This window comes from Papaver somniferum, chromosome 9 (genome assembly GCF_003573695.1).
Source record: "Papaver somniferum cultivar HN1 chromosome 9, ASM357369v1, whole genome shotgun sequence".
Lineage (NCBI taxonomy): Eukaryota > Viridiplantae > Streptophyta > Magnoliopsida > Ranunculales > Papaveraceae > Papaver > Papaver somniferum.
The window spans coordinates 17,258,469-17,283,481 of record NC_039366.1 but is presented as its reverse complement, the minus strand read 5'-3'; the positions used below and the strand labels follow the sequence as shown (position 1 = coordinate 17,283,481).

The following is a 25,013-nucleotide window of genomic DNA, read 5'->3' as shown; positions in this document are numbered from 1 at the left end:
ATCTATCAACATCTCCATCTTTGGCATAAGTGAAGTGGCCAATGCTTCCAGGGTTCAAAGTTGTAGCAGCAGTACAAAGTTGTGGAACTTTGGTGAAACTTTCCTCAAAAGTGCCATTCAACTTGCCTAGGACCAGATTCTGTTTACACAAAAAAAATTGAATTTTCACTTAAGTTAGCCATGTGAATTTCTTAAACAAAGAACCAATAAACTGAAGAAGAAATAATGTTAAAAAATGTCATACCCTTGCATCATTTGCAACCCAATAAGGTATGTCAACCTTTAATTGGGGCCAAATGATTTTTTTCATGATTTTTCTACCCTTCTTCAAAGAAGTGGAAGCAGTCATTGTCTTCAACAAGTAATCTGCTACAAATCTAGAATTACATTTTGGGTTTTTATCAGCACCAGTCCTATTACATTTGTGTTCTAAGTTGCATCTCCTGACAGTTACAGTCTTACAATTAGGAATTGCTCTTGCACTCACATTCCATTCACAGTCATTGATGTGTCTGAACTTGCAAACAGCATAACATCTTTCTTTATCTGTCTTCTTAATTTCATACTGCATAAATTTCAGTACTGCATATTCTCTTAGATGTTTCTTGAAAGCAACTATGTCTGGAAATGCCATTTTAGTACACAACACACCAGGTTCAGGGTCAGGTGCTTCTTCATTCTCCATTGTCAGAGTTTGTTTCCCAATATATCCACCATAGTCTTTTTCCCATTCTTCATCTTCATCTTCATCCATATCATACTGATGACCATCACCAGCCCCACTAGTACCACCAGCTAAATTCTCATCACCAGCCCCACTAGTACCACCAGCTAAATTCTCATCACCAGCCCCACTAGTACCACCAGCTAAATTCTCATCACCAACCCCACCACTATCAGGCAAAATCTCATCACCAGACCCATCCAAATTCCATTCCACATCACCAACTCCATCCCTAACATCTTCATTATTAAAAAACTTGGACAAAAATTCTTCATAATAGGCACTATCAACAGCATCTTCGTCTTCGTCTTCGTCTTCATCGTCCTCATCATCTGCACTAAGATCATACTGAAATTCTGGCCTGTCATCTGGATGACACTGATCTTCCTCTTCATTCTGCAGATTCACTGGGTCTTCACTAATATTAGCATCTTCAATAATTGAACATTGTGTAACAGCATCATCCCAGAACTCCGTTTCTTGCTGATCATGTATATTGTTTGCCACACTAGCTTGTGTTGTCATAACTTCAGGCACATCTTCATTACCAAAGTTCAATCTAGTTGGTCTGAACTCTGTCTTCTGTTGCTGCTTTGTAGACTGTTTCTTAGCTAGTTCAGCTAGTCTTGGACTCTTCCTAACATTAAGCTTCTTACTAACCCTTTTTTTGGAGGAGTACTATATAGACTAGACAAACCACTACCACTGCCACTGTGTGCACCACCAACTGAACTATTTACCTTATCACTGCCACAACCAAATGGTACATCACCATCAACCATAAACACTTTATACTCAACAAATCCATCTTCATCTGGGACAGCTTTGTTCCACATTTTAATAAAGTCATTTTCCTTTTCACACATAAAATTTTCTTTATCAAACAACATAAGGTTAAACTTTTCTTCCATACCCATTTTGATCATCCTATCCTTCACCATTTGTATAAACCCAAGACCACTAATACCAGCAACAACATTTGGAAAATACATAGGTGTAAACTTATTATTTCCATTGCTCACAGTAACTCTGATGTTCCTATCCATATTACCCTGATATATATACAAACAAAATCCAATACATGCATGTCAAAATCCACACCAGCAAGTCAAAATATTACATACAACTCATGTTAAATAACAATCAAAACTTTCAGTTTCACACAAATTGAACCCTAAATTACAAAAGAAAAAAAAAATTCATGAAACCCTTAAATTATAATTTCAATTCGTTTACAAATTAGCACAAAATATCATCTGATTCAAGCATAAACAACGATTGGGTTTCAATAACTTACTTGTTTATCGACCAATTAAACTGCAAATTTTTCAAACTTATACTTTCATCGTCTCTAAGTATGTTCTTCAGGATCTTTCATCGCTGTAACATTAAGAGAAGAATCTTAATCATTAACAGTTAAAAAATTTCGAGTTCAATCGAGATGAAAGTGTAGTGCCAGTCACCTTACCTAATATTCTTCTCATTCTTTCACCTCTCTCGTCTCTGGTTAGATCTAAATGAAACAAGGGAAGAAGAAAATATCTTCTCGATATCTTTTAGGGCAGAACTTACAACCGTGTGAGATATCACGTGTGATGCTTGAGTTGCCAAGGCAGACAAAGCACAAGTCTGGTCATCATATTGTTTGTTTTACTGGTTTAGTTTGTTTGAGTATCTTGAGTAAGTTTTCTTTTGTTAACTTGAATTAGCTTTGTTTTAACGGTATCTTAGTTGGGTTGGGAAGAGTTTATGTTTCCTCTATTCATGATTGTTTTTGTGAAAGTGCCTAACTGGTGTTTGTAAATTTGACTAACTAGTGTTTCCCAGTGTTTGTAATCTAATTTAAAAAATGATCTGGTGTTGCATATAAAACATGCACCCAAGAGGGGCTTTATCTATTTCATGGTTTTTGTGTACATAAATCGAGATAAACATGGTTTTTGATTTTTTTAGGTATTGTAATATAAAACATAAATTGAGTCAGGTTAGTTGCGATGTTTATCAATGTCTCAGACATGTGGAATGCATATGCTGTTTCTGAGGAGGTTGTGTTGTTATGATTAAAGGAAGCTTAGGTAGTATGCTTAGTAAGTTATTGTACAATAATGATTAGTTTAGTGAGGCACTTGTTGTCAGGTTATATTAACTGTAATTTCTTTATGCAGTTCTGTCGACACCATTTTTAGGGGAAAGACTGTTCAGCTGGAGTACACTGATGCGAAAGAGAGCCTCCTGCAAGCTGCTCGTAAAGCTCCTGTTGGAGCCCTTGGCTTCGAAGTTCAACGCAACAAATGTGCCATCATAGTTCGATTGTTATTGAGGGAAATACCAGAGAAAACTGTCTTCAAGCAAAAAGGCATGGAAACAGTTTTGAGGCCATAAATTGAGCTTGCAAAAGTGAGTCTGACTCTTCAAACTTGCAAGGTATTTCCTATTTTTCTGCTGACGTTGGTTAATCGCCAGTTTGGTTTTTGTCGTTTTTTTCTTCTCTGTGACCTTCCAATATGTTTATACATTTGAACTTGTCAAATAAAGTCACTTGACTCAATTAGATGGCTTCTGATTGCTTAGTTATTGTTCCATGTGATCCCTTTAACTAGTCACGTAGAAAAAAATCACAAATGTTATGCATTGTTTTAAGGATTTTGACAAGAGATCTTCAAATTTCATTTTGGTTTTCAGGCTGTTCGTATAAGTGATTTGGAGTTGTTTAGGAATGTCGTGGATAAGTTTGCAAGTACTTTCAGCTCAGACAGGACTCCTAATCTGATTGTGAGGTTGCGATTTAATGTCATGAGGACAGGGCTTGACAATATTAGCATCTCTTTCTTATTCTCACATTTCACTGTTGATGTTGCTCACAAACTGAGGTTGGACTCACGGAACCCTGTGGCGGTTGTTACCGAGACAGTACCATATCTGTAAAAACTGGTATCCCAAAGTGATCTGTTATCAGAATTTTAGTCTCCAAATGTCTGTTTAAGGAAAAGATCTAACGTTTTAGTTATTCCCGAAACAACAATTGTGTCACCTCTTATGTATGAACAGCATGAAGAACATATGTCAAGTTGTAGTTGTTTGAATATATGTCATGGTAGTTTTTATTACCATGTTATTTACAACTGCTTTATAGGATACATGAATTTCGATTGGGAAACTAAAGGGTGTAAAACTCAGGCAGGGACCGCAGGGTGGTTCTCAATAGTGAATAGAAATAATGGATGCATATATTGGTTCTGCATATTTTGTGGCAACATGATAGGATAGAAAATTGGATGAATGAAAGCTTCACAAAGATTCGTTGCATGCTTCGTTATGATTTTTATTTCATTATCAGTGTATGGTCTGGATATCGCTGAATGGCCAGCTCGATAAGCTTTCGTACTGCGACTAAGCTATTTGCAATCAGCCAGAGTTCCACGCCCTGCAGCATCAACATAATTGTCATTGCTGCTAGGAGAACTGGTGTCTTCGTGGACAGGCTGTTGCTAAGCTGTTCGTGAATGTTCTGTGAAAGTGCCTAACTGGTGTTTCATCTGTTCATGAATGTTCTTGTGAAAATGCCTAACTGGTGTTTCCTCTATTCAGGAATGTATTGGTGAAAGTGCCTAACAGGTGTTTGTTAATTTGCTTTAACTGGTGGTTGTGAATGTTTGTGGTTCAATATAAGAATGATCTGGTGTTGAATTATTCAGATAACTTTGATCCACATTCGCCCAGGATGGGCTTGGTATTTTTTCTGTAGTAGTGCATTAGATATGTGGAAGTTTGGAATGCGTTAACCATTTCTGAGGAAGCTTATCTGCTTAGTTTAGTAAGGCACTTGTTGTCAGGTTATTTAATTGTACTTTCTTTATGCAGTTCTATCGATACCTTTTTTCCTTGTGAAAAATTGGGACTATTCAGTTGGAGTACACTGATGCGAAGAGAGCCTCCTGCAAAGCTGCTCGTAAAGCTCCTGTTGGAGCAGTTGGCTTCCGAATTCAATGCAACAAATGGGCGTCGTAGTTCAATTGCTGTTGAGGGAAATACCAGAGAGAGCTGTCTTTATGCCTTTCACAACAGTTTTGAGGCGATAGTTTGAGCTTGCAACTAAATGAGGTATTGTCTATTCTTCTGCTCAAGTTGGTTAAACGCCAGCTTCCTTATTTTCGGTTTTTCTTTCTCTGTATCTTTTCTATTTTGTGTATATGTATGCTTTCTGTGACTTGCCAATATAGTTATTCATTAGAACTTGTAAAATTGAGTCACTTGACTCCATGTGAGCTCTGGACTAGTCATTGCAAGTAGGAAAAAATCACTTTAAATGTTACGCATTGGTTAAGGATTTTGTAAAGGGATCTTCAAATTTTCTTTTGGTTTTATGCTGTTCGTACAGGTGATTCGGAGTTGTTTAGGAATGTTGCGGATAAGCTTGCAAGTACTTTCAGCTTCAGACATGATTCCCAATCTGATTTTGAGGTTGCAACATAATGTCATCAGGACAGAGCTCCGCAATATAAGCATGTCTTTCTTATTCTCACATTTCGCTTGTTGATGTTGCTCACAAACTGAGGTTGGACTCGCCGAAACCTGTGGCGGATGCTGGGAACATTGTAACCAAGGCAATCCGAGATGGTGTCATCAATGCAACTTTGGACCATGCAAATGGGTGGATGGTATGGAAGCAGACTGGGGATATTTACTCCAAGAAGCTTTCAACTCGAGGAACTCCTTCTGCCTCAACATGCGCGCACTGCGGTTCCTCCAAATACACATAAGAAGGAAAAGGAAAGTGCAGAAAATAGGAGGGGGACACACCAACAGGAGCAGCAGCAGGAGCTTGCAAAAGTTTAGGTCATATTGTTTCGTGAGAGAGTATGTGTGGTCTCGTTGATAAGAGATCTTGTTGAGGGACTCGTCGACTTCTGTATAGCTTTTAAGCGAAAATCAAAGTGATAAACATGGTGGATGCATAGTAAGCTGGAAATTGAAGTGTTTTTTATTTTTCTGCAAAGAAAATTCATGAGCCTGTCAAAAGATAAAAATGTGGATTACGGTCCTTCGATTGCATGGTAAAAAAGTCAAATTTGGTAAATTTACCAGAATGACCACAACCTATTGGTAGAAAAAACCACGGGGTAAGAATATTGGGCTCGGATTTATAGATGACCTAATCTTTTAGGTTTTTGCTTCACTTTTTCTTCCCCCATCCATTTCTACTGAAAACCAGTCTCAAAGCTCTCTCTCTCTCTCTTTTTTTTTTGTTACCGGGGAGAAGCTGAAATGTTTCGATCAGTTTGGTATAAATTAGGTGCAAATCTGAAGAGGACGCCTGCCATCATCTATGGAGAATCTTCTTCTTCTTCATTAGCACCAACAGCAGCTAAGTATTCTCACCTTACATAAACTAGGATTACTTCAATCTTCTTCTCTTCCTTCTGTACTGATACTAGTAATAATGGTGATCTTACTTCTTCTGATTCTGATTCTTCATTTGTGGTTTCTTATCTGATTAATTCATGTGGATTGTCTGAATCTGAAGCAATTTCTACCTCTGAAAAACTCAATTTCAAAACCACAACCAAACCAGATTCAGTCTTAACATTACTGAAAGCATACGGATTCACTGAACTCCACATTTCTAAGATAATCACTAAGCATCCGTCCATTCTCTCATCTGATCCTCATAATACCCTAAAACCAAAATTAGATTTTTTCAAATCCAAAGGGCTTTATGGAACTGACCTGGCTGATTTCTTCTCAATTGGCCCGAGGATCCTGATGAACAGTTTCAGTAAAGTAATAATCCCTTCTTTCGATACCCTTAAGGGCATTTTAGACTCTGATGAAAACGTCATTAAAATGATTAAGCGTAATTCTTGGATTCTCAGTACATGCGGGGTCGAAAATGTGATGGTCAATATAGAGCTTTTGAGAAATCAAGGCGTCCCTGAAACTAAAATAACTAATTATCTGATCTGGCATTCTAGAGTTTTTACTCAAGATGCCGATAAATTTAGAAAGATTGTAGAAAAGACTAAAGAAATGGGTTTTAATCCCTTATATACGACATTTCTTGTAGCTATCCATGCACTGGCATCAATGACTGAAGTCAATTGGAAAAATAAGATGGATGTTTACAAGAGATGGGGTTGGTCTGAGGCTCAAATTCAAGCAGCATTTAGAAGGAATCCTCGTTGTATGATGGCTTCTGAGAAAAAGATTATGGCAATTATGAGTTTCCTTGTGAATGAAATGGGTTATGATTCATCAAGTGCTGCTGAATCCCCATTAATTTTTGATCGTAGCTTGAAAGGGAGGATTATCCCAAGGTGTTCTGTTACTAAGATTCTAGTCTCCAAGGGTCTGATTAAGGAACTGATTCCATTAAGTGCAGTTTCAGCAATGATAGATGAGGCATTTCTGGAGAAGTTTGTATTAAAGTATGAGCAACAAGTTCCCGGACTGATGAAGTTATTTAAAGGTCAGTTGAATTGCCATCAGCTACTTCAGAACTGAAAGATTTTTACGAGATGAATGTGCAGTACCGGTATTGTACACTATCCGAATTGACATATTTACAGCATACATAGTCCCTTCTGCTTTATGCGTGCTTTGTTATTTCCAAAGTAAAAATTGCAAGACCTCTTATGTCTGCATGAAGAATATCTCTTATCATGGTGTAGTTGTTTGAATCTTACTTACTGCCATGTTTATCTACAACTGCTATCTAGGGTTCATCAATTTAGATTGTGAAACTAAAGGGTATCAAATTTGGGCTGGGTATTTCTCAGTAGAGATAAAGGAAGCATATAATGGTTCTGTGTATTTTGTGGGTACATGGTAGGATAGAAAATGGGATGAACGAAAGCTTCACAAAGTTCCGCTGTATGCTCAGTTATGATTTTTATTTCATTATCAGTGTATGGTCTGGCAAAATGGCCTTCGCTTAATAAGCTATTGTACTGCGACTAAGCTATTTGCAATCAGCCCTCTCCACCTCCTGCAGCATCAACATATTTGTCATTGCTGCTCGGAGAACTGCGCGTCTTCGTGGACAGGCTGTTGCTAGAGTTGCCAAAGCAGACAAAGCACAAGTCTTGTCGTCATATTGTCTGTTTTACTGGTTTAGTTTGTTTGAGTATCTTGAGTAATTTTTCTTTTGTTAACTTGAATTCGCTTCGTTTTAATAGGATCTAAGTTGGGTTGGGAAGATTTTATGTGTTTCCTCTATTCATGAATGTTTTTGTGAAAGTGCCTAACTGGTGTTTCTGAATTTGACTAACTGGTGTTTGCCAAAGTTTGTAGTTTAATTTAAAAATGATCTGGTGTTGAATTATTTAGATAACTTTGATGCACATGCACCAAAGAGGGGCTTTATCTATTTCATGGTTTTTGTGTACTAGGTATTGTAGTATAAAACATAAATCGAGTCAGGTAAGTTATTTATTTACCCTATGTGCGATGTGTATCAATGTAACTGACATGTGGAAAGCATATGCCGGTTCTGAGGAGGTTGGTGTTGTTATGAATGATTAAAGGAAGCTTAGGTAATATGCTTGTAAGTTATTGTATAATAATGATTTGTTTAGTGAGGCACTTGTTGTCAGGTTATTTAACTGTACTCTCTTTATGCAGTGCGGTCGATACCTTTTTTCCTTGGGAAAGATTAGGACTGTTCAGTTGGAGCACACTAATGCGAAAGAGAACCTCCTGAAAGCTTCTTGTAAAGCTCCAGTTGGAACCCTTGGGGGAAATTCAATTGCTATTGGGGGAAATTCCAGAGAGAACTGTCTTCATGCAGGAATGCATGAAACAGTTTTGAGGCCATAATTTGAGCTTGCAAAAGTGAGTCCGACTCTTCAAACTTGCACTAAATGAGGTATTGCCTATTCTTCTGCTCACGTCGGTTAAACGCCAGCTTGCTTTTTGTCGTTTTTTCCTCTGTATCTTTCTGTTTTGTATATATGTATGCTTTCCGTGACCTGCCAATAATGGTTATACATTTGTACCTTGTAAAATTAACTCACTTGGCTGCTGACTGCTGGTCTAACGCCAGCTTGCTTTTTGTCGTTTTTTTTTTCTCTGTAGCTTTTCTATTTTGTATATATGTATGCTATCTGTGACCTTCCAATATAGTTATACATTTGAACTTATAAAAATAAGCCACTTGACTCAATTAGATGGCTGCTGACTGCCGAGTTATTGTTCCATGTGAGCCCTTTAACTAGTCAACTAGGAAAAAATCACATTAAATGTTATGCATTGTGTTAAGACTTTTGTCAAGAGATCTTCAAATTTTCTTTTGGTTTTCAGGCTGTTCGTACAGGTGATTTGGAGTTGTTAAGGAATGTTGCAGATAGGTTTGCAAGTACTTTCAGCTCAGCAGGACTCTCAATTTGATTGTGAGGTTGCGATATAATGTCATCAGGACAGGGCTTCGCAGTATAAGCATCTCTTTCTTATGAACTGAGGTTTTATCTCACCAAATCCTGTGGCGGATGTTGAGAACGTTGTAGCCAAGGCAATCCGAGATGGTGCCATTTATGCAACTTTGGACCGTGCAATTGGCTGGGACTGGGGATGTTTACTCCACAAATGAACCTCAAGCTGCTTTCAACTCGAGGAATGCCTTCTGTGCGCTCACTGCGATTCCCTCCAAATTGACATAAAAAGGGAAACGGAAAGTGCAGAAAATAGGAGGGAAACACACCAACAGGAGCAGTTGCAGGGGCTTGCAAAACATATTTGCCGCGGAGGGTGGGATGAGTTCTAATTCTCACCGGTCTGCTTTTGTCAACTTGTTACCGAGACGGTACCATATCCGGAAAAACAGGTCTTGGTGGGTTTTAAAATAAAATAAAAATGATACTCCCTCCGTCCCACTAATAAGTGACCTACATCACTAAATAAGGAGATATTTCTAAAATTATCCTTTTAATTGATTATAAGAAATATGCATAATTTGATAGTCGTGTTTATACGTGTTTTAAAATGTTTTTCAATAATACTAAGTTTGCGAATAGATAAATCATTTTAAAATTTCACTATTAATTATCCATAAATGGTATAATTATAAAAAATGCTTAAAAATACTTTTTCTCTTACTTGCTTTAAAAATTGTGTAAACTTAAACTAGGTTACTTAATAGTGGGACAGAGGGAGTATATAATCATTTTTCAATTTATGAAGTCTATAAACATAAACTGATAACCATAAATTTTACCAAATGAAAAATCTGTAGCAATTTTAAAGTGATAAACAACGATGCATATAGGTAAATGATTTATATAAGTGATAAACAACGATCCTAACCATTGAAGTGTTTACCATATACAAATGTGGATATAGTCTTATGGTTGCACGGTAAATTCACCAGACTGGGACCACAACCTGTTGGTAAAAAGCATGCGGTAAAAATATCAGGCTCGGAATTCCACAGATGTACAGTAATATTTTATTTTAGGTTTTGGCTTTCCCTTTTCTTTTCCTCCCCCATCCATTTCTAGTTTTTCTTTTTTTTTTTTAATTTATTTATTGATTTCCCTTTTCTTCCCCCATCTATTTCTAGTGAAAACTGAAAACCAGTCTCAACGCTCCTTTTCTTTCATTCATTTTCATTCCGGGGTGAAGCTCAAATGTTTCGATCAGTTTGGTGTAAATTAGGTGCAAATCTGAAGAGGGCGGTCATCAATGGAGATTCTTCTTCTTCTTCAACATTATTATTAGCACCAAAAGCAGCTAAGTATTCTCACTTCACAGAAACTAGGGTTACTTCAATCTTCTTTTCTTCCTTCTCTACCACTAGTAATAATAGTGATCTTACTTCTTCTGATTCTGATTCTTCATTTGTGGTTTTTATCTGATTAATTCATGTGGATTGTCTGAATCTGAAGCAATTTCTACCTCTGAAAAACTCAATTTCAAAACCACAACCAAACCAGATTCAGTCTTAACATTACTGAAAGCATACGGATTCACTGAACTCCACATTTCTAAACTAATCCCTAGATACCCAGCCATCCTCTCATCAAAACCAGATAAAACACTCAAACCCAGATTCTATTTTTTCAAATCCAAAGGGATTTATGAACTTGACCTTGCCAACTTCATCTTAAAACACCCAATGATCCTCAAGCAGAGCTTTGATAATGGAATAGTACCTTCTTTTGATATCCTTATGAGCATTGTTCAGTCTGACCAAAACGTCATTAAAATTATTAAACGAAATTATTGGATTCTCAGTGCAAGCCATGTTAGAAGATTGATGCTCAATCTAGAGCTTTTGAGAAATCAAGGTGTCCCTCAAACTAAAATATCTGTTTATCTGATCAAGCAACCTAGAGTTTTTGCTGGAGATGCCAATAGATTTAGAAAGATTGTAGAAAAGACTAAACAAATGGGTTTTAATCCATTAAATACTGCATTTCTTGTAGCTATACATGGACTGGCATCAATGGCTGAAGTCAATTGGAGAAATAAGATGGATGTTTACAAGAGATGGGGTTGGTCTGAAGATCATTAGCATTTAGGAGGAATCCTCGTTGTATGATGGCTTCTGAGAAAAAGATTATGGCAGTTATGAGTTTCCTTGTCAACGAAATGGGTTATGATTCATCAAGTGCTGCTGAATGCCCATTAGTTATTGATTGTAGCTTGAAGTGGAGGATTATCCCAAGGTGTTCTGTTATCAAGATTCTAGTCTCCAAGGGTCTGATTAAGGAACTGATTCCATTACGTGCACTTTCAACAATGGTAGACGAGGCATTTCTGGAGAAGTTTGTATTCAAGTATGAACAACAAGTTCCCGGACTAATGAAGATATTCAAAGGTCAGTTGAATTGCCATCAGCTACTTCAGAACTGATTGATTTTTATGAGATGAATGCGCAGTACTGGTACGCCTATTATCTGAATTCACATTTTTACCGTGCATATAGTCCCTTTTGGTTTATGCATGTTTTTGAATTTACAAAGCAAAAATTGCATCCCCATGTTTTTGACTTTACATAGCATGAATCGCATCACCTCTTATGTATGAACAGCAAGAAGAATATATGTCATCCTGGTGTAGGTGTTTGAATCTGCATTATTGCCATGTTTATCTATAATTGCTGCATAAGATTTATGAATTTCAACTGTGAAACCAAAGGATGTATGGTGTGCCTTGATAGAGAGAGAGGAAGCACATATGGGATCTATGTACTATTTCAAAATGGTAGGACAGAAAATGGGGTATATGAAAGTTTTACGAGAAGATTTGTTGTGTGCTTTATTTTGATATTTTATTTCATTAGCAGTCTATAGTCCGGTAACCATCGAATGGTCTATTCATTTTGCCCAAAAAACTATCAAACTGCGACTAGCTATTATCAATTAGTCAGAGTTCCACTTCCTGCAGCATTCACATAATTGCCATTGCTGCTAGCAGAACGGGGTGTCTTGATGGACAGGCTGCTGCAAGAGCTGCTAAGGCTGTCAAAGCACTGATGCCCAAGTCTAATTATCATATTGTCTGTTTTACTGTCTAGTTTTTTTTAGCATCTTGAATTTAACTTTCCTGGTCTCGGATATAAGAACTTAAAAATATTCTTTCTTAGTAAATCCTGGGAGTGCTTATAGATCACAGAAAACCCCATTGTGGACTGATTGTGACATTCTGTTAAGAATTTGAGAGTTTTCCCGAATCTAGAGGGTGTGGGATAGAGGTTTTTCTGCAGTTAGAGAGTAAAATCCTGGATTCTGTTGCATTTGGAGAGTTCAGGTCTTTCCTCATATATGAAGAGACAGGTCTTTCCTCATATATGAAGAGATAGTTGGGTTTTTTGCTGCCGATAAAGATTGGAAGTTTGAATTTTGGTGAAACTGAGAGAAGAAAAAAACATGTGTCACAGAGATGAAGCACTAGCAGCTCCCAGGTATCCAGGCTACTATAGTATTATGTAATCTATTGTGCGTAGCCTCGTTGTTCGGTCGAGTCTGGCCGAGTGTTCTTGATCAGAGGGATGAGTCTAAGGTTATGTATGTACTGTTTGAAGGAATTAGTGAGTTCTTGATTTGTTGACGATGATGCTAGTCATTTTAATTATAAAGCCATTTAATTTTGTCTCTGCCAGTATTATGTTACCTAATTCCAGAATTTGATTGAAAATAAGAAGATGAAAAATTGAAAATTGTACAGATCTCCACCATATAACTTTTTTTAAAGACCCATTGAGATAACATGTTCCTAGAGGGTATGAAGGAAACCTACCTCATGAAAAGAGTGGTTCTACTTCTATGGTGTATATACCTACCGAGAAAAAAAAAAATCAGCTTCCGAGTTCAACGCAACGGATGGGTCATCATAGTTCCATTGCTACTGGGAGAAATACCAGAGAGAACTGTCTTATGCAGAAAGACATGGTAACAGTTTTGAGGCCATACATTGAGCTTACAAATGTGAGTCTGACTCTTCAAACTTGCACCAAATGGGTTGTTTGCCTATTCTTCTGACCACGTTGGTTAAACCCCAGCTTGTTTTTTGTTTTTTCTCCGTATCTTTTTTTTTATTTTGTATTTGTGTATGTTTTCTGTGACCTGCCAATACGGTATTATGGTTATACAATTGAACTTGTAAGATTAAGTCACCTGACTCAATTAGATGGGTGCTGACTGCTGAGTTATTTTCCGTGTTAGCCGTTTTACTAGTCAAGTAGGAAAACATCACATTAAATGTTACACATTATTTTTAGGATCTTCCAATCTTGTTCTGGTTTTCAGGCTGTTCATAGGAATGTTGCTCACAAGCTGAGGTTGGACTTGCCAAACCCTGTGGCGGATGCTGAGAACTTTGTAGCCAACCCAATCTGAGATGGTGCCATTTGAATGCAACTTTGGACCATGCAAATGGCTGGATGGTATCAAAGGGACTGGGGATGTTTACTCCACAAATGAACCTCAAGCTGCTTTCAACTTGAGGATTCCCTTCTGCCTCAACATGCATAATGAGGCTGTGTGCACACTGCACACTGCGGTTCCTCCAAATTCACATAAGAAGAAAAAGCAAAGTGCAGAAAATAGGAGGGAGAGGCACCAACTGGAGCAGGAGCTTGTAAAGCATATTGCCGAGGAGGATGATGATTAGACAGGACCATTCCCCGTATTTGTAAAAGCTGGTGTTGGTAGGTTGTACAATAAAAATGATAACGACAAACATGTTTGGTGCATTAAAAGATGGTTCTGATTTTGTTGCATTTTGAGAGATTGGTTGGTCGCCTCACTTTTAAGACTGCTTTTTATTTTTTGAGTTGAGACGGAATGTTTAATCCGAGATCAGTTGAGCATAGCAAGCCGGAAATTGAAAGTCGAGTCTTTTACGAGCATATGGATATGGGTATGGCCCTTCGGTTGCACGGTAAAAATGTCAAATTTGGTAAATTTACCAACTCAATCTATTGTTAGAAAACCCTGGGGTAAAAATGTCAAATTAAGTTATGCCTTTTCTTCCCCATTTCATTTCCACTGGAGTAGAGCCGGCAAACGGGCGGGCGGGGATGGCTTGTTACACGGGTTTGGGTTAACACGGGTTAAAACCCGTGGGTTGATATTCTTCACGGGTGGTCATTTCATTAACTCGCACCCGTAACGGGTTAAACCTGCGGGTTCACGGGTTAGCTGGTTTCTGCTTAGTCAACGAACGAATTGATAGAGTTTCCTCTGATTTCTGGATTATTTCCGACCACATTCAGGCAATCAAAAACTCCTTCTCTGCAACCTAACATTCATCTAATTTATTTGACATTTCCATTCAATTCAATCAACAGATTACAGATTCAACAGTCAGTGACTCGGTGTCGCACCGAAATTTAAAAACTTAATGAAAGGATTAAGAAAATTGCAAAACTTAACAATAATTTGACACTAGTTTTGCATCATGAGAGGAATACAGACTCACAGAGTCACGGATACACAATATACTAATCATTGTAGTTTAGTACTCATCAGTTCATGTTCATGATATCTTCAAAAAAGAAAAAAAACCTTCGAAACCGTAGTAATACCATTGTTTGTACTTTGTATCACCAAGTGCAACAATAAAGATATTAATAACCACTTCCTGCACAAAATGTATATTGTGGTTAATAAAAAAAAGTGATAACTGTTCAAAAAAACATCTCCAACATCTTTTTTATACAAAATTTGGAGACACTGCGATAATTGTCTGTCCAAAAAATTTCTCATTTTCCATGTCTATCTTTGAGTAGCTCCAACTATTCAATATGAATTTGTAATTTCAAGCAAAAATAAATCAAACAAAAGAAAATATTCAAGTAAAAAACATGGAATTTGCATAATTACCCCGCTTTATATTGAAGAAGTACGCATACTAATTAGACGCATAAGAACTTACTTCCCCATTCTCCTCTGTCCTATCCTCCACTGCACCAAGTTCAAATCCTAATACATCTTCTCCAATAATCCCATTGTCTTCATCCATATCTTCTTTTCCTACATGGATAAAAACAATCAAAGTTATATATGAAATTTACACATTCAACTAAATGAAGTATTACTGAATTACACGGCGCCACTTAGGCACACTTACCAAATCCATGTTTCCAATCACGAGTTGTTATCAATGCCTCAGCATTTTCAGGTAATAAAGAACTGCGAAACCGATCAATTGCCCTTCCACCAATGCTGAATGCAGATTCCGAAGCGACGGTTGAAATAGGAATTGACAAAATATCCCCTGCCATTCTTGAAAGTACTGGAAATCGTTGTTCCTGGGCTTTCCAATACATTAGGATATCGAGCGGTTGATTAACAAATCCATATTTCTCGCTAAGATATTGATCCAACTCTGACAAGTCAGATTGCAGATCACCACCACTTTCCTGTGCTGCAGCATATTCCTGCATGAAACAAGTAATAAGTGAGAGCAAGGACCAGTTATCTTCTATGAGGACATATAATATAACTTCATAAACGCACTTTGTTTGGTTAAAACACACAATAATACAAGACCACATGTACTGACATAAGTAAGCTTTAAAATTACCTGGATCCACTCACTTCCTTGATGGGCAGAATTTGCACCAGTTTGAATGCCAAAATTCTGAGTTCCACTACCAGAAGCTCTTGACAAGGTGTAATACTCATTATAAAGTTTTTTCATATCTTCAAGCACATCAGCAACTTTACTTTCTAATTGTCTTACATCATGATACAACTTGGAATAAGCAAAGTTTAGATACTTCAGTTTCAATCTAGGATCTAACACAAGTGCCATAGCCAATATAGGACTTAAGTTCTCCCAATAACTGTTAAAATTTTCTTGCATCTCTTTCACCATGTCCCTAATGAATTCAATTTCATTTGTGCTTTCTTTTTTTAATAACACCTGAAGTTGACAAACTCCTTCAAAATATAGATTGGAGGTAGGATACTTACTACCAGAAAACAAAGTTGTGAGATCATAAAAAGTCTTGAGAAACTTTGTGACCACTTCAATTTGATCCCATTCTTCGTCAGTTGGGCAGTCTTTATAGTCTGAATCCACCTCCTTCAAGTGAGCGAAAACACTTCTATACACAAGACAACTGTCTAACATAAGATAAGTTGAATTCCATCTGTATAAAAAAAAGTAACAAACATTCAATGAGTATATTATAAACAATAATACCATTCTTTAACTGTATAACAAAATAAAAGTGGAAATCCACCTTGTCTTAACATCTTGACGAACACCCCTTCTTACTGCAGACATTCCTAAAGTATCAACAATGTCCAAGAGTTTTTGTTTTCTTACTTGGGACTTTTTAAGCGACTTCACTGACTTTCTTAACTTAAGCACAACTGGATCAATCTTCACAAGTCCATCTTTTATAATAAGATCTAAGATGTGAGCACAACAACGCACATGAAAGTATTTTCCCTTGTTAAACAGGATCTTCTTCGCAACAAGTCTACTCTGCATAATTCTAGCACAAGCTCCGTTATTTGCAGCATTATCCAAGGTGATGTTGGATACTTTTTCTTCAATTCCCCAATCTTCTATCATTGCAAATAGCTTGGTAGAAAGGTTTTCACCTGTATGAGGTAGTGGAACACAAAAGTTAAACTCCCAGTCCCAATTAAGTACTTCAGTTCACATGTATGAGGTGGTGGAAGATCTCAAGACTGAAGTAAAATATCACATGCACATAAAATAAAAGATCTGAACACTCAAGTAAGTGCTTCACCTGTATGAGGTGGTGGGAGTTCACAAAAATTCAGTAGATACTTCTTTAATTCCCAATTTTGATCAAGAAAGTGGACAGTTAAGCTTATATACCTTGTAGTCGTAATAGAGGTCCACATGTATGATGTTAGACACATCCTACCTGTAAAGATTACACATACATATCATCACATCTTATCATAATCAATTACACATACATAAAAGTATAAACACAAAATATATGGTGTGGGTCAGCAGGATTTGAAATTTTGAATCGTACCTGGAGCAAGTTTCAATATGTTTCGAATAACTTCTTTTTGTGCATTATGTTTTTTTGACAATATCGGCTTTCCCAGTATTCCTTGATATTGGTTTAGCATCCTCATTTAGATAAGCACATATGTCCCTAAATTCTTTCCACTCCACCAAAGCCAATGAGACATTTCTTGCAATGAGTAATTCTGAAATAAGAACCCGAAACTTCATCTGATCAATTTTGCGTACGCGGGAAGACAACTGGCCATTCTTTGCAGATAAAATCATTTTCCCTATGTCCTGAGAATGACGCTCACGACACTTATGCCTTTTCATAGATGAGGTTCCACCTTTCTGGCTATCATATTTATATCTCACTTTACAAGCCTTGCACACTCCCTTCTTTGATCCATCTTTATATTTAATGAGATCAAAATATTCCCAAACATCAGATCTAAGTTTATGTTCCTTTTCACCTGAAACTGGTGCAGGTGCACAATCAATAGTTGTAGAGCCATCCAAAGGATCTACCATCTCAACATCATCATCCTCACCGTCACTACTCATAATATCGCTATAATGAGTTTGTTCTTGTACACTTGACATCTTAGAATCTGGATGGAGCCACAAAGAATAGGTCAAAGACACAAAAATCAGTACATTACTTACTAGTTACTATCATGGTTAAATAAAAAAACACTCAAAGAATTCAAACCAATAAGGGAAAATAACTTGGACAAGAAAAGAAAACAAAAGCCATCAGATTGTTACTACTATCTACTATCATGGTTCATGGACTAACATCAACAATTGACTTGCAAAATGACTCAATCATCAACTTTGGACATTGATTGAGCAGTGAAAGTTTGAAACATAACCAATCTAGAGAAATTATCAGACATGACATGAATTACATAAACACAGTACACGGAAGAAATAAAGAAGATAGGATTAGAAGATTACCTGTCCTCAACTCTGAATCTTCCATAACAAGATGAAGAATTAGCAGAGATTATTAACAAAACCCCAATTCCAAAATCTGAAAAAACTCAAACTAATCGAATCACTATCTACAAAAGTTAAGATGGAGAAGAAGACTCGTTTTTTGAAGATTAAAATCAATTAGAAATCACACTTACCCAGGAGTTCGGTGATTGTGAAGATTCAAGTCAAGTCTTTCAAGATCGATTTCAACATTCAACTAATCAGTGAACTGCCGCTGCGGACGGAGAAGAAGAAAGAAGTAGAACTGTAGAAAGCAGAGATTCAGAGAAGATAACGCTGTTAGGTCTTTTTCTTTTATGTTTTATTTATGCTCAGAGCCTCAGACTCAGACACGTATAAAAATTGATAGGGACACGCGGCATAAATGGAACTGCGGGTATACGGGTTATATCCGCGGATTTACGGGACGGGTTTATCCGTTCTCACACAAACCGGCATTTCTCCAACCCTAACCCGGCTTGTTAAGACAACCAGCCAAGCCGGATACGGGTTTTCACGGGCCGGATCGGATTTATCCGCGAGTTTTGGCTGTTTTGCCAGCTACACTGGAGAGTCACCAGTCTCAAAACTCTCTTTTTTTCTTCATTTTCATTCTGTGGCGAAGCACAAATGTTTCGATCACTGTCAGTGTGGTATAGATTAGGTGCAACTCTGAAGAGGGGGGTCATCAATGGAGAATCTTCTTCTTCAACATTATTATCAGCACCAACAGCGGTTAAGTATTCTCACTTTACAGAAACTAGGGTTACTTCAATCTTCTTCTCTTCCTTCTCTACTACCACTGCTAGTAATACTACTTCCGATTCTTCTTCATTTGTGGTTTCTTATCTCATTAATTCGTGTGGATTATCACAATCTGAAGCTATTATTGCTTCTAAAAAAATCAATTTCAAAACCAAAACGAAACCAGATTCAGTATTAACCCTACTTAAAACATATGGATTTACTGAACCCCGACATTTCTAAATTAATCAATTACTATCCATCCATCCTCTCATCTGATCCTCATAAAACCCTTAAACCAAAATTAGATTTTTTCAAATCCAAAGGGCTTTTTACACCTGACCTTGTTAACTTCTTCTCAATTGGCCCGGCGATTCTGATGTCCAGTTTCAGTAAAGTGATAAGCCCTTCTTTCGATATCCTTAAGAGCATTGTTCAGTCTGACCAAAACGTCATTAAATTGATTAAACGAAATTCTTGGATTCTCTGTACAAACCAAGTTAAAAAATTGATGGTCAACATAGAGCTTTTGAGAAATCAAGGTGTCCCTCAAACTAATATTTCTAACTATCTAATCAACCAACCTAGAAAATTTACTGGAGATGCCAATAGTTTTAGAGAGATTGTAGACAAGGTTAAAGACATGGGTTTTAATCATTTACAAACCGCATTTCTCAGGGGAATAATCGGATTGGCATCGATGAACGAAGCCAATTGGAAAAATAAGATGGATGTTTACAAGAGATGGGATTGGTCTGAGGATCACATTCAAACAGCATTTAGGAAAAATCCTTATTGTATGACGGCATCAGAGAAAAAGATTATGGAGGTTATGAATTTTCTTGTGAATGAAATGGGTTACGAGTCTTTGAGTATTGCGGAATACCCAATAATTGTTAATTGTAGCTTGAAGGCGAGGATTATCCCAAGGTGTTCTGTTATCAAGGTTTTAGTCTCCAGAGGTGTGATCAAAGAAAAAATTCCTATAAACACAATTTCAACAATGATAGACAAGTCTTTTCTGGAAAAATTTGTGAAGAAGTATGAGCAAGAAGTTCCTGGACTAATGAAGGTATTCCAAGGTCTGTTGAATTACCAAGAGCTACTACAGAACTGAAGGAATGGTTGAGATGAATGCGCAGTACCGGTACGTAGATTATCTGATTTCATAGTTTTACAGTGTACATAGTCCCTTTTGGTTTATGCATGTTCTGTTATTTACAAAGTAAAAATTGTGTATGAACAGCATGCCGAATATATGTCATCATGGTTTAGTTGTTTGAATCTTCATTATTGCCATGTTTATCTACAATTGCTGTGTAGGATTTATGATTGTTCAAGTGTGAAACCATTTGATGTATACTTCAGGCAGGGTATGCCTCGATAGAGAGAAAGGAATCATATGCGGGTTCTCTGTATTGTTTCAACATGTTAGGATAGAAAATGGGGTAAATGAAAGCCTTACGAAAAGATTTCGTTGCATGCTTTGTTTTGATACTTATTTCTACAGTCCGGTAACCACTGAATGGCCTAATCGCATTGCTCAATAGGCTATGGTACAACGACTAGCTATTATCAGTCAGTCAGAGTTCCACCTCCTGCAGCATCAACATAATCATCATTGCTGCTAGGAAAACTGCGTGCCTTCATGGGCAGGCTGCTGCATGGCTGCTAAGGCACACAAAGCACAAGTCTGACTATCATATTGTCTGTTTTACTTTTCTAGTTTGTTTGAGTATCTTGAGTTAATATTTTCTAGGTTCGTGTTGAAACTTACGGTCAGAAGGATGCTTGTTAGTTTTATTTAGAAAATCTGGCGCGCCAACTCTGTTAAGGTCAAGTTCATTTTGTATCACACAATGAAGGAATCCAATTTGTATGTATGCTCTCGGGAACCGGGTGGTATTATATTGAATTCAATGGATCAAAACCAATAGAAAAAACCAATTTAAGTCTCGAATATAAGAACAGAGAATCAACAATTTAGTCTTTCTTAGTAAATCTTTAGAGTACTCATCGATCACAGAGACCTCATTGTGGATTGATTGTGAGATTTTGTTAACAAAATTGTAGTTTGCCGAATCTAGAGGGCATAGAATAGAGGTTTTGGTACGAATGCTGTTGCATTTTGAGTGAGTTAGGTCTTTCCTCACTTAGGAAGAGAAATTACGGGTCCTGTCCTGTGTATTGTTCCACATGATAGGATAGAAGATGGGGTAAATGAAAGCTTTACGAAAACATTTCTTGTATGCCTTGTCTTGATATTTATTTCACTAATATAGTCCATGTCCAGCAACCACTGAAGCTATACTGCTGCAACTAGCTATTGGCAATCAGTTAGACACCTCCTGCAGCATCAACGTAATTGTCATTGCTGCTAGGAAAACTGGGTGTCTTCATGACAGACCGCTGCAAGTGCTGCTAAGGCAGTCCAAGCACAGCTGCACAAGTGTCATTACCGTATTGTCTGTTTTACCGTTCTAGTTTGTTTGAGTATCTTGAATTAACCTTTACTAGTTTGATTTGGGAATTTACTGTCAGAAGGATTCTTGGAAGTTTTATTAAATTACTGAACCAATGTAAGTCTCGGATATATGAACCTAGACTGATTGTGAGGTTTTGTTAAGAATATTGGAGTTTTGCCGAATCTGGAGGGTGTGAAATCCTGGATTCTGTTGCATTTGGGAGTGTGGGTCTTTCCTCATTTACGACTAGAACCACTAAAGATTGGAAGTTTGAGTTCTGGAGAAACTAGTGAGCGAAAAAAATGCGTGTCTCGGAGATGAAGCACTAACAGCTCCCAGGTATCCACGCTACTATAGAACTATGTAATCTACTGTGTGTAATCTCGTTGAGGGACTCGTCGAGTCTGGCTGAGTGTTTCTTGATCAGAGAGTCGTAAGGTTATGTTTGTTGCCGATGATGCTAGTCATTTTAGTTTCAGCTGGTACATTCATATTACCTATTTCCAGATTTGGATTGAAAACAAGAAGATGAAAAATTGAAAATCTCCATAATATATTTTGTTTAAATTACACAAAAATTGACAATTCATTGATTCATGATTTTCACACTTCTACCCTTCCCTATAACGCAGAGTTCTGACCGTTGGATTCCCTTTCGGTGAAAATTGAAGTGGAAATCGTTTGTGTTTCCAGCCGGCAAAAAAATAAATAACCATTGGATCTGCCGGGTATTTAACTCCGACGTACCCCTGTCGATCCGACCATGGGGTGGAAATATCTCCTCTTCACTTGCTTCGTTCTTCTTCCATTGTCTGCTGCTCCAAACCAATCTCAATACTTTCCCTCGCAATGTTTCGAACTTCGTTGTGCAAATCAGGGGCAACACTGAAATGGCAGCTCATCAATGGAGAATCTTCTTCGTCATTAGCAGCTAAGTATTTTCTGTTTACATTTCAAAATCCAAATGTTGTAATTTATAAATCTAGGGTTACTTCCATCTTCCCTTCCTTCTCTACTACTAGTGATAATAGTAATTCTTCTTCTTCATTTGTTGTTTCTTATTTGAAAATCAAGCTATTACTGCTTCTGAAAAACTCGATTTCAAAACCACTTCTAATCCCGATTCCGTCTTAAGTTTACTTAGAACTTACGGATCCACCGAACTTCACATTTCTAAACTAATCAATAACTATCCATTCATCCTCTCATCTGACCCTCACAAAACCCTCAAGCCCAAATTTGATTTTTTTCAATTCTAAAGGGCTTTCTGGAGTTGACCTTGCCAACTTCATCTCAGTTTACCCAACGATCCTGATGTACAGTTTTGATAGAGTAATAATCCCTTCCTTTGATATCCTTAAGAACATTGTTCATTCTGATGAAAACGTCATCACAATGCTTAGTTATTGGATTCTCAGTTCGAAACATGTTAAAAGATTGATGGCCAACCTAGAGCTTTTGAGAAATCAAGGTGTCCCTCAAAATAGAATAACTACCTATCTAATCCAACAACCAAGAGCTTATGCGCAAGATGCCGATAGATTTAAAGAGATTGTAGACAAGGTTACAGAAATGGGTTTTGATCCTTCCAAAATTACATTTCTTAAAGCTATACATGGATTGTCATCAATGAGCGAAGCCAGTTGGAGGAAAAAAATGGATATTTACAAGAGATGGGGTTGGTCTGAGGTTCAAATTCAAACAGCATTTAGGAAAGATCCTAATTGTATGACGGTCTCGGAGAAGAAGATTATGGCAGTTATGAATTTCCTTGTGAATGAAATGGGACACGAGTCACTGAGTGTTGCCGAAAACCCAAGAGTGTTTACTTGTAGTTTGAAGGAGAGGATTATCCCAAGGCGTTCAATTATCAGGATTCTACTTTCAAGACTGATTGAAGAAAGCATTTCTCTAGGTGTACTTTCAAGAATGTAGATGAGTCTTTTTTGGAGATGTTTGTGAAAAAGTTTGACCAAGAAATTCCTCAACTAATGAAGGTATTCCAAGGTCAGTTGAATTACCAAGAGCTACTACAGAACTGAAGGAGTTGTTGATATATATAACTGGTATGGTAGACAATTCTTTTTTGGAGAAATTTGTTATAAAGTATGAGCAAGAAGTTCCTGAACTCATGAAGATATTCCATGGTCAGTAAATTACCAACAGCTTCTTCAGAACTGAATGATTTTTATGAGATGAATGCGCAGTACTGGTACGTAGATTATCTGAATTCACATGTTTACAGCGTACATAATCCCATTTTGTTTATGCATTTTTTATTAATTACAAAGCAAAAACTGTGTCACCTTCTTACTTATGAACAGCAGGAAGAATATATGTCATCATAGTATAGTTGTTTGAATCTTCATTATTGCCATGTTTATCATAAGTGCTGCATACGATTCATGAATTCCGATTGCGAAATCAAAGGATGTATGCTTACAGGCATGGTATGCCTTGACAGAGAGAACAGAAGCATATATGGGTTCTGTGTATTAAGATATGTTGGGTGTGTCAAGTCGTCTGGTCCTGTGTTAACACTAAATGGCTAGGCACTTATCTAAAGAATAGAAAAGCATGTTTGTTGTCCGTGATTGGCGTGTAGCTGGCAAAAAAATGTGGTCACGTAAGCACGTGATTGCTTGTGGTTTTTCTCCTGTAAAGGATTAAATATAATACTGAAATAAATATAAAATATAATACTGAAATAAATATAAAATATGTTAGCATGAAATTAAAATTTTCAATCAATCATCTAATCAGGTATAAATTAATCATAGACATCGCAAATTGTTGGAAAGTTCATGGCTGATGGCTTCAAGCAATCATCATTTTATAAACAAAAGATTGCATGATTTTCAAAGTTATATATGGCAACTTATTTTATAGACCATCTCAAAAGTCACACCAATACGTGACTAGTCTTGAGATACACATTTTTGCTAATCTCGCAAGAAAAATTAAGATAAGCAATTAGCACTTAGCACCCATCTGAGGCTTACAGAATCAATGAATGATGATGGATTTACGCCTTTACTTACTGAAGATCTAGGTTCGGACTGTTTAAGAAACACAAACATCACTTTGGTCCGACAGTAAAAATGATGTTGTCAGTTTTTACTGTGTCAATAGCTAGGGTCACATGAGATTCATAGAAAGCACACGATTTTCTATAGCACGCGCATGGAGAGATTAATTAACAAAACACCAACATAGATGCGACGAGCCTTGGGTTGCGGAGCCGAACACCAAACCATAGAAGCAAAATTCTTCTTCCGGAGAAAGACGGTTCCCTTCGAATTTAATATTTTTTTCTAGGAAGGAAGCGAGTTCATTCTTCGAAATTGGATCTAGATGCCATTACGTACAATAATATTAGAACGTACACAAATGACAAATTCATTGTATCAAAGATAAAGAGAGTTTCTATCTGCCCTTTTAGATCTTATCCTCATTTTTCTCCTACAAGGATATAGCAGGAGCTTTAAGAAACGAAAATTTTCTGCTGGAACCCGGAGACAACGGGCTTAATCGATATCAAACGCCTCCCCTAAATAATTAGGTGGGATGGAACATATAGTCCTTTGGTTCTATTGGATCACATGGAACCTACAAGTAATGTTTAAAATTTTCATACCTCATTCTGGGGTGAAGTC

The 25,013-nt window shown here is 37.1% G+C and overlaps 3 protein-coding genes and 1 long non-coding RNA gene across 11 annotated transcripts; all 4 read left to right on the top strand.

Moving 5' to 3' along the window:
* The first annotated feature begins 2,327 nt into the window (after positions 1–2,327).
* Positions 2,328–3,704, top strand: LOC113308825. The gene is made up of 3 exons (XR_003340110.1): positions 2,328–2,404; positions 2,890–3,148; positions 3,407–3,704. It is a non-coding gene; the product is annotated as an uncharacterized LOC113308825 (long non-coding RNA).
* A 2,207-nt stretch (positions 3,705–5,911) lies between these two features.
* On the top strand, positions 5,912–14,044 carry LOC113309009. 8 transcript variants are annotated; one of them, XR_003340264.1, is made up of 4 exons: positions 5,912–8,256; positions 8,345–8,588; positions 9,023–11,537; positions 13,468–14,044. XR_003340264.1 is itself a non-coding variant. In XM_026557444.1 (3 exons), exons 1-2 carry the CDS (start codon positions 6,488–6,490, stop codon positions 8,377–8,379), a joined length of 738 nt encoding a protein of 245 aa, XP_026413229.1. In that variant the 5' UTR covers positions 5,912–6,487; the 3' UTR covers positions 8,380–8,588; positions 9,023–12,570. The 8 variants fall into 8 exon arrangements, 1 of the variants encoding a protein (XP_026413229.1); XR_003340263.1 differs by having other exon boundaries at positions 9,023–11,603; XR_003340261.1 differs by having other exon boundaries at positions 9,023–13,146.
* Positions 14,045–18,750: 4,706 nt separating this feature from the next.
* LOC113308266 lies at positions 18,751–23,791 on the top strand. The gene is made up of 2 exons (XM_026556752.1): positions 18,751–20,039; positions 21,990–23,791. The coding sequence occupies exon 1, from the start codon at positions 19,107–19,109 to the stop codon at positions 20,007–20,009; it is 903 nt and encodes a 300-aa protein (XP_026412537.1). The 5' UTR covers positions 18,751–19,106; the 3' UTR covers positions 20,010–20,039; positions 21,990–23,791.
* On the top strand, positions 22,798–23,292 carry LOC113311484. The gene has a single exon (XM_026560317.1). It carries the CDS (start codon positions 22,798–22,800, stop codon positions 23,290–23,292), a length of 495 nt encoding a protein of 164 aa, XP_026416102.1.
* Positions 23,792–25,013: the final 1,222 nt, after the last annotated feature.

Bases quoted from the DNA above. Each gene is read 5' to 3' on its own strand.
- LOC113309009 (XM_026557444.1), top strand. From the start codon at position 6,488: ATGAACAGTTTCAGTAAAGTAATAATCCCTTCTTTCGATACCCTTAAG. The intron at 7,191-8,344 runs GTCAGTTGAATT...CTCTTTATGCAG, and splicing joins ACTGATGAAGTTATTTAAAG to TGCGGTCGATACCTTTTTTC.
- LOC113308266 (XM_026556752.1), top strand. From the start codon at position 19,107: ATGGATTTACTGAACCCCGACATTTCTAAATTAATCAATTACTATCCA.
- LOC113311484 (XM_026560317.1), top strand. From the start codon at position 22,798: ATGGCCAACCTAGAGCTTTTGAGAAATCAAGGTGTCCCTCAAAATAGA.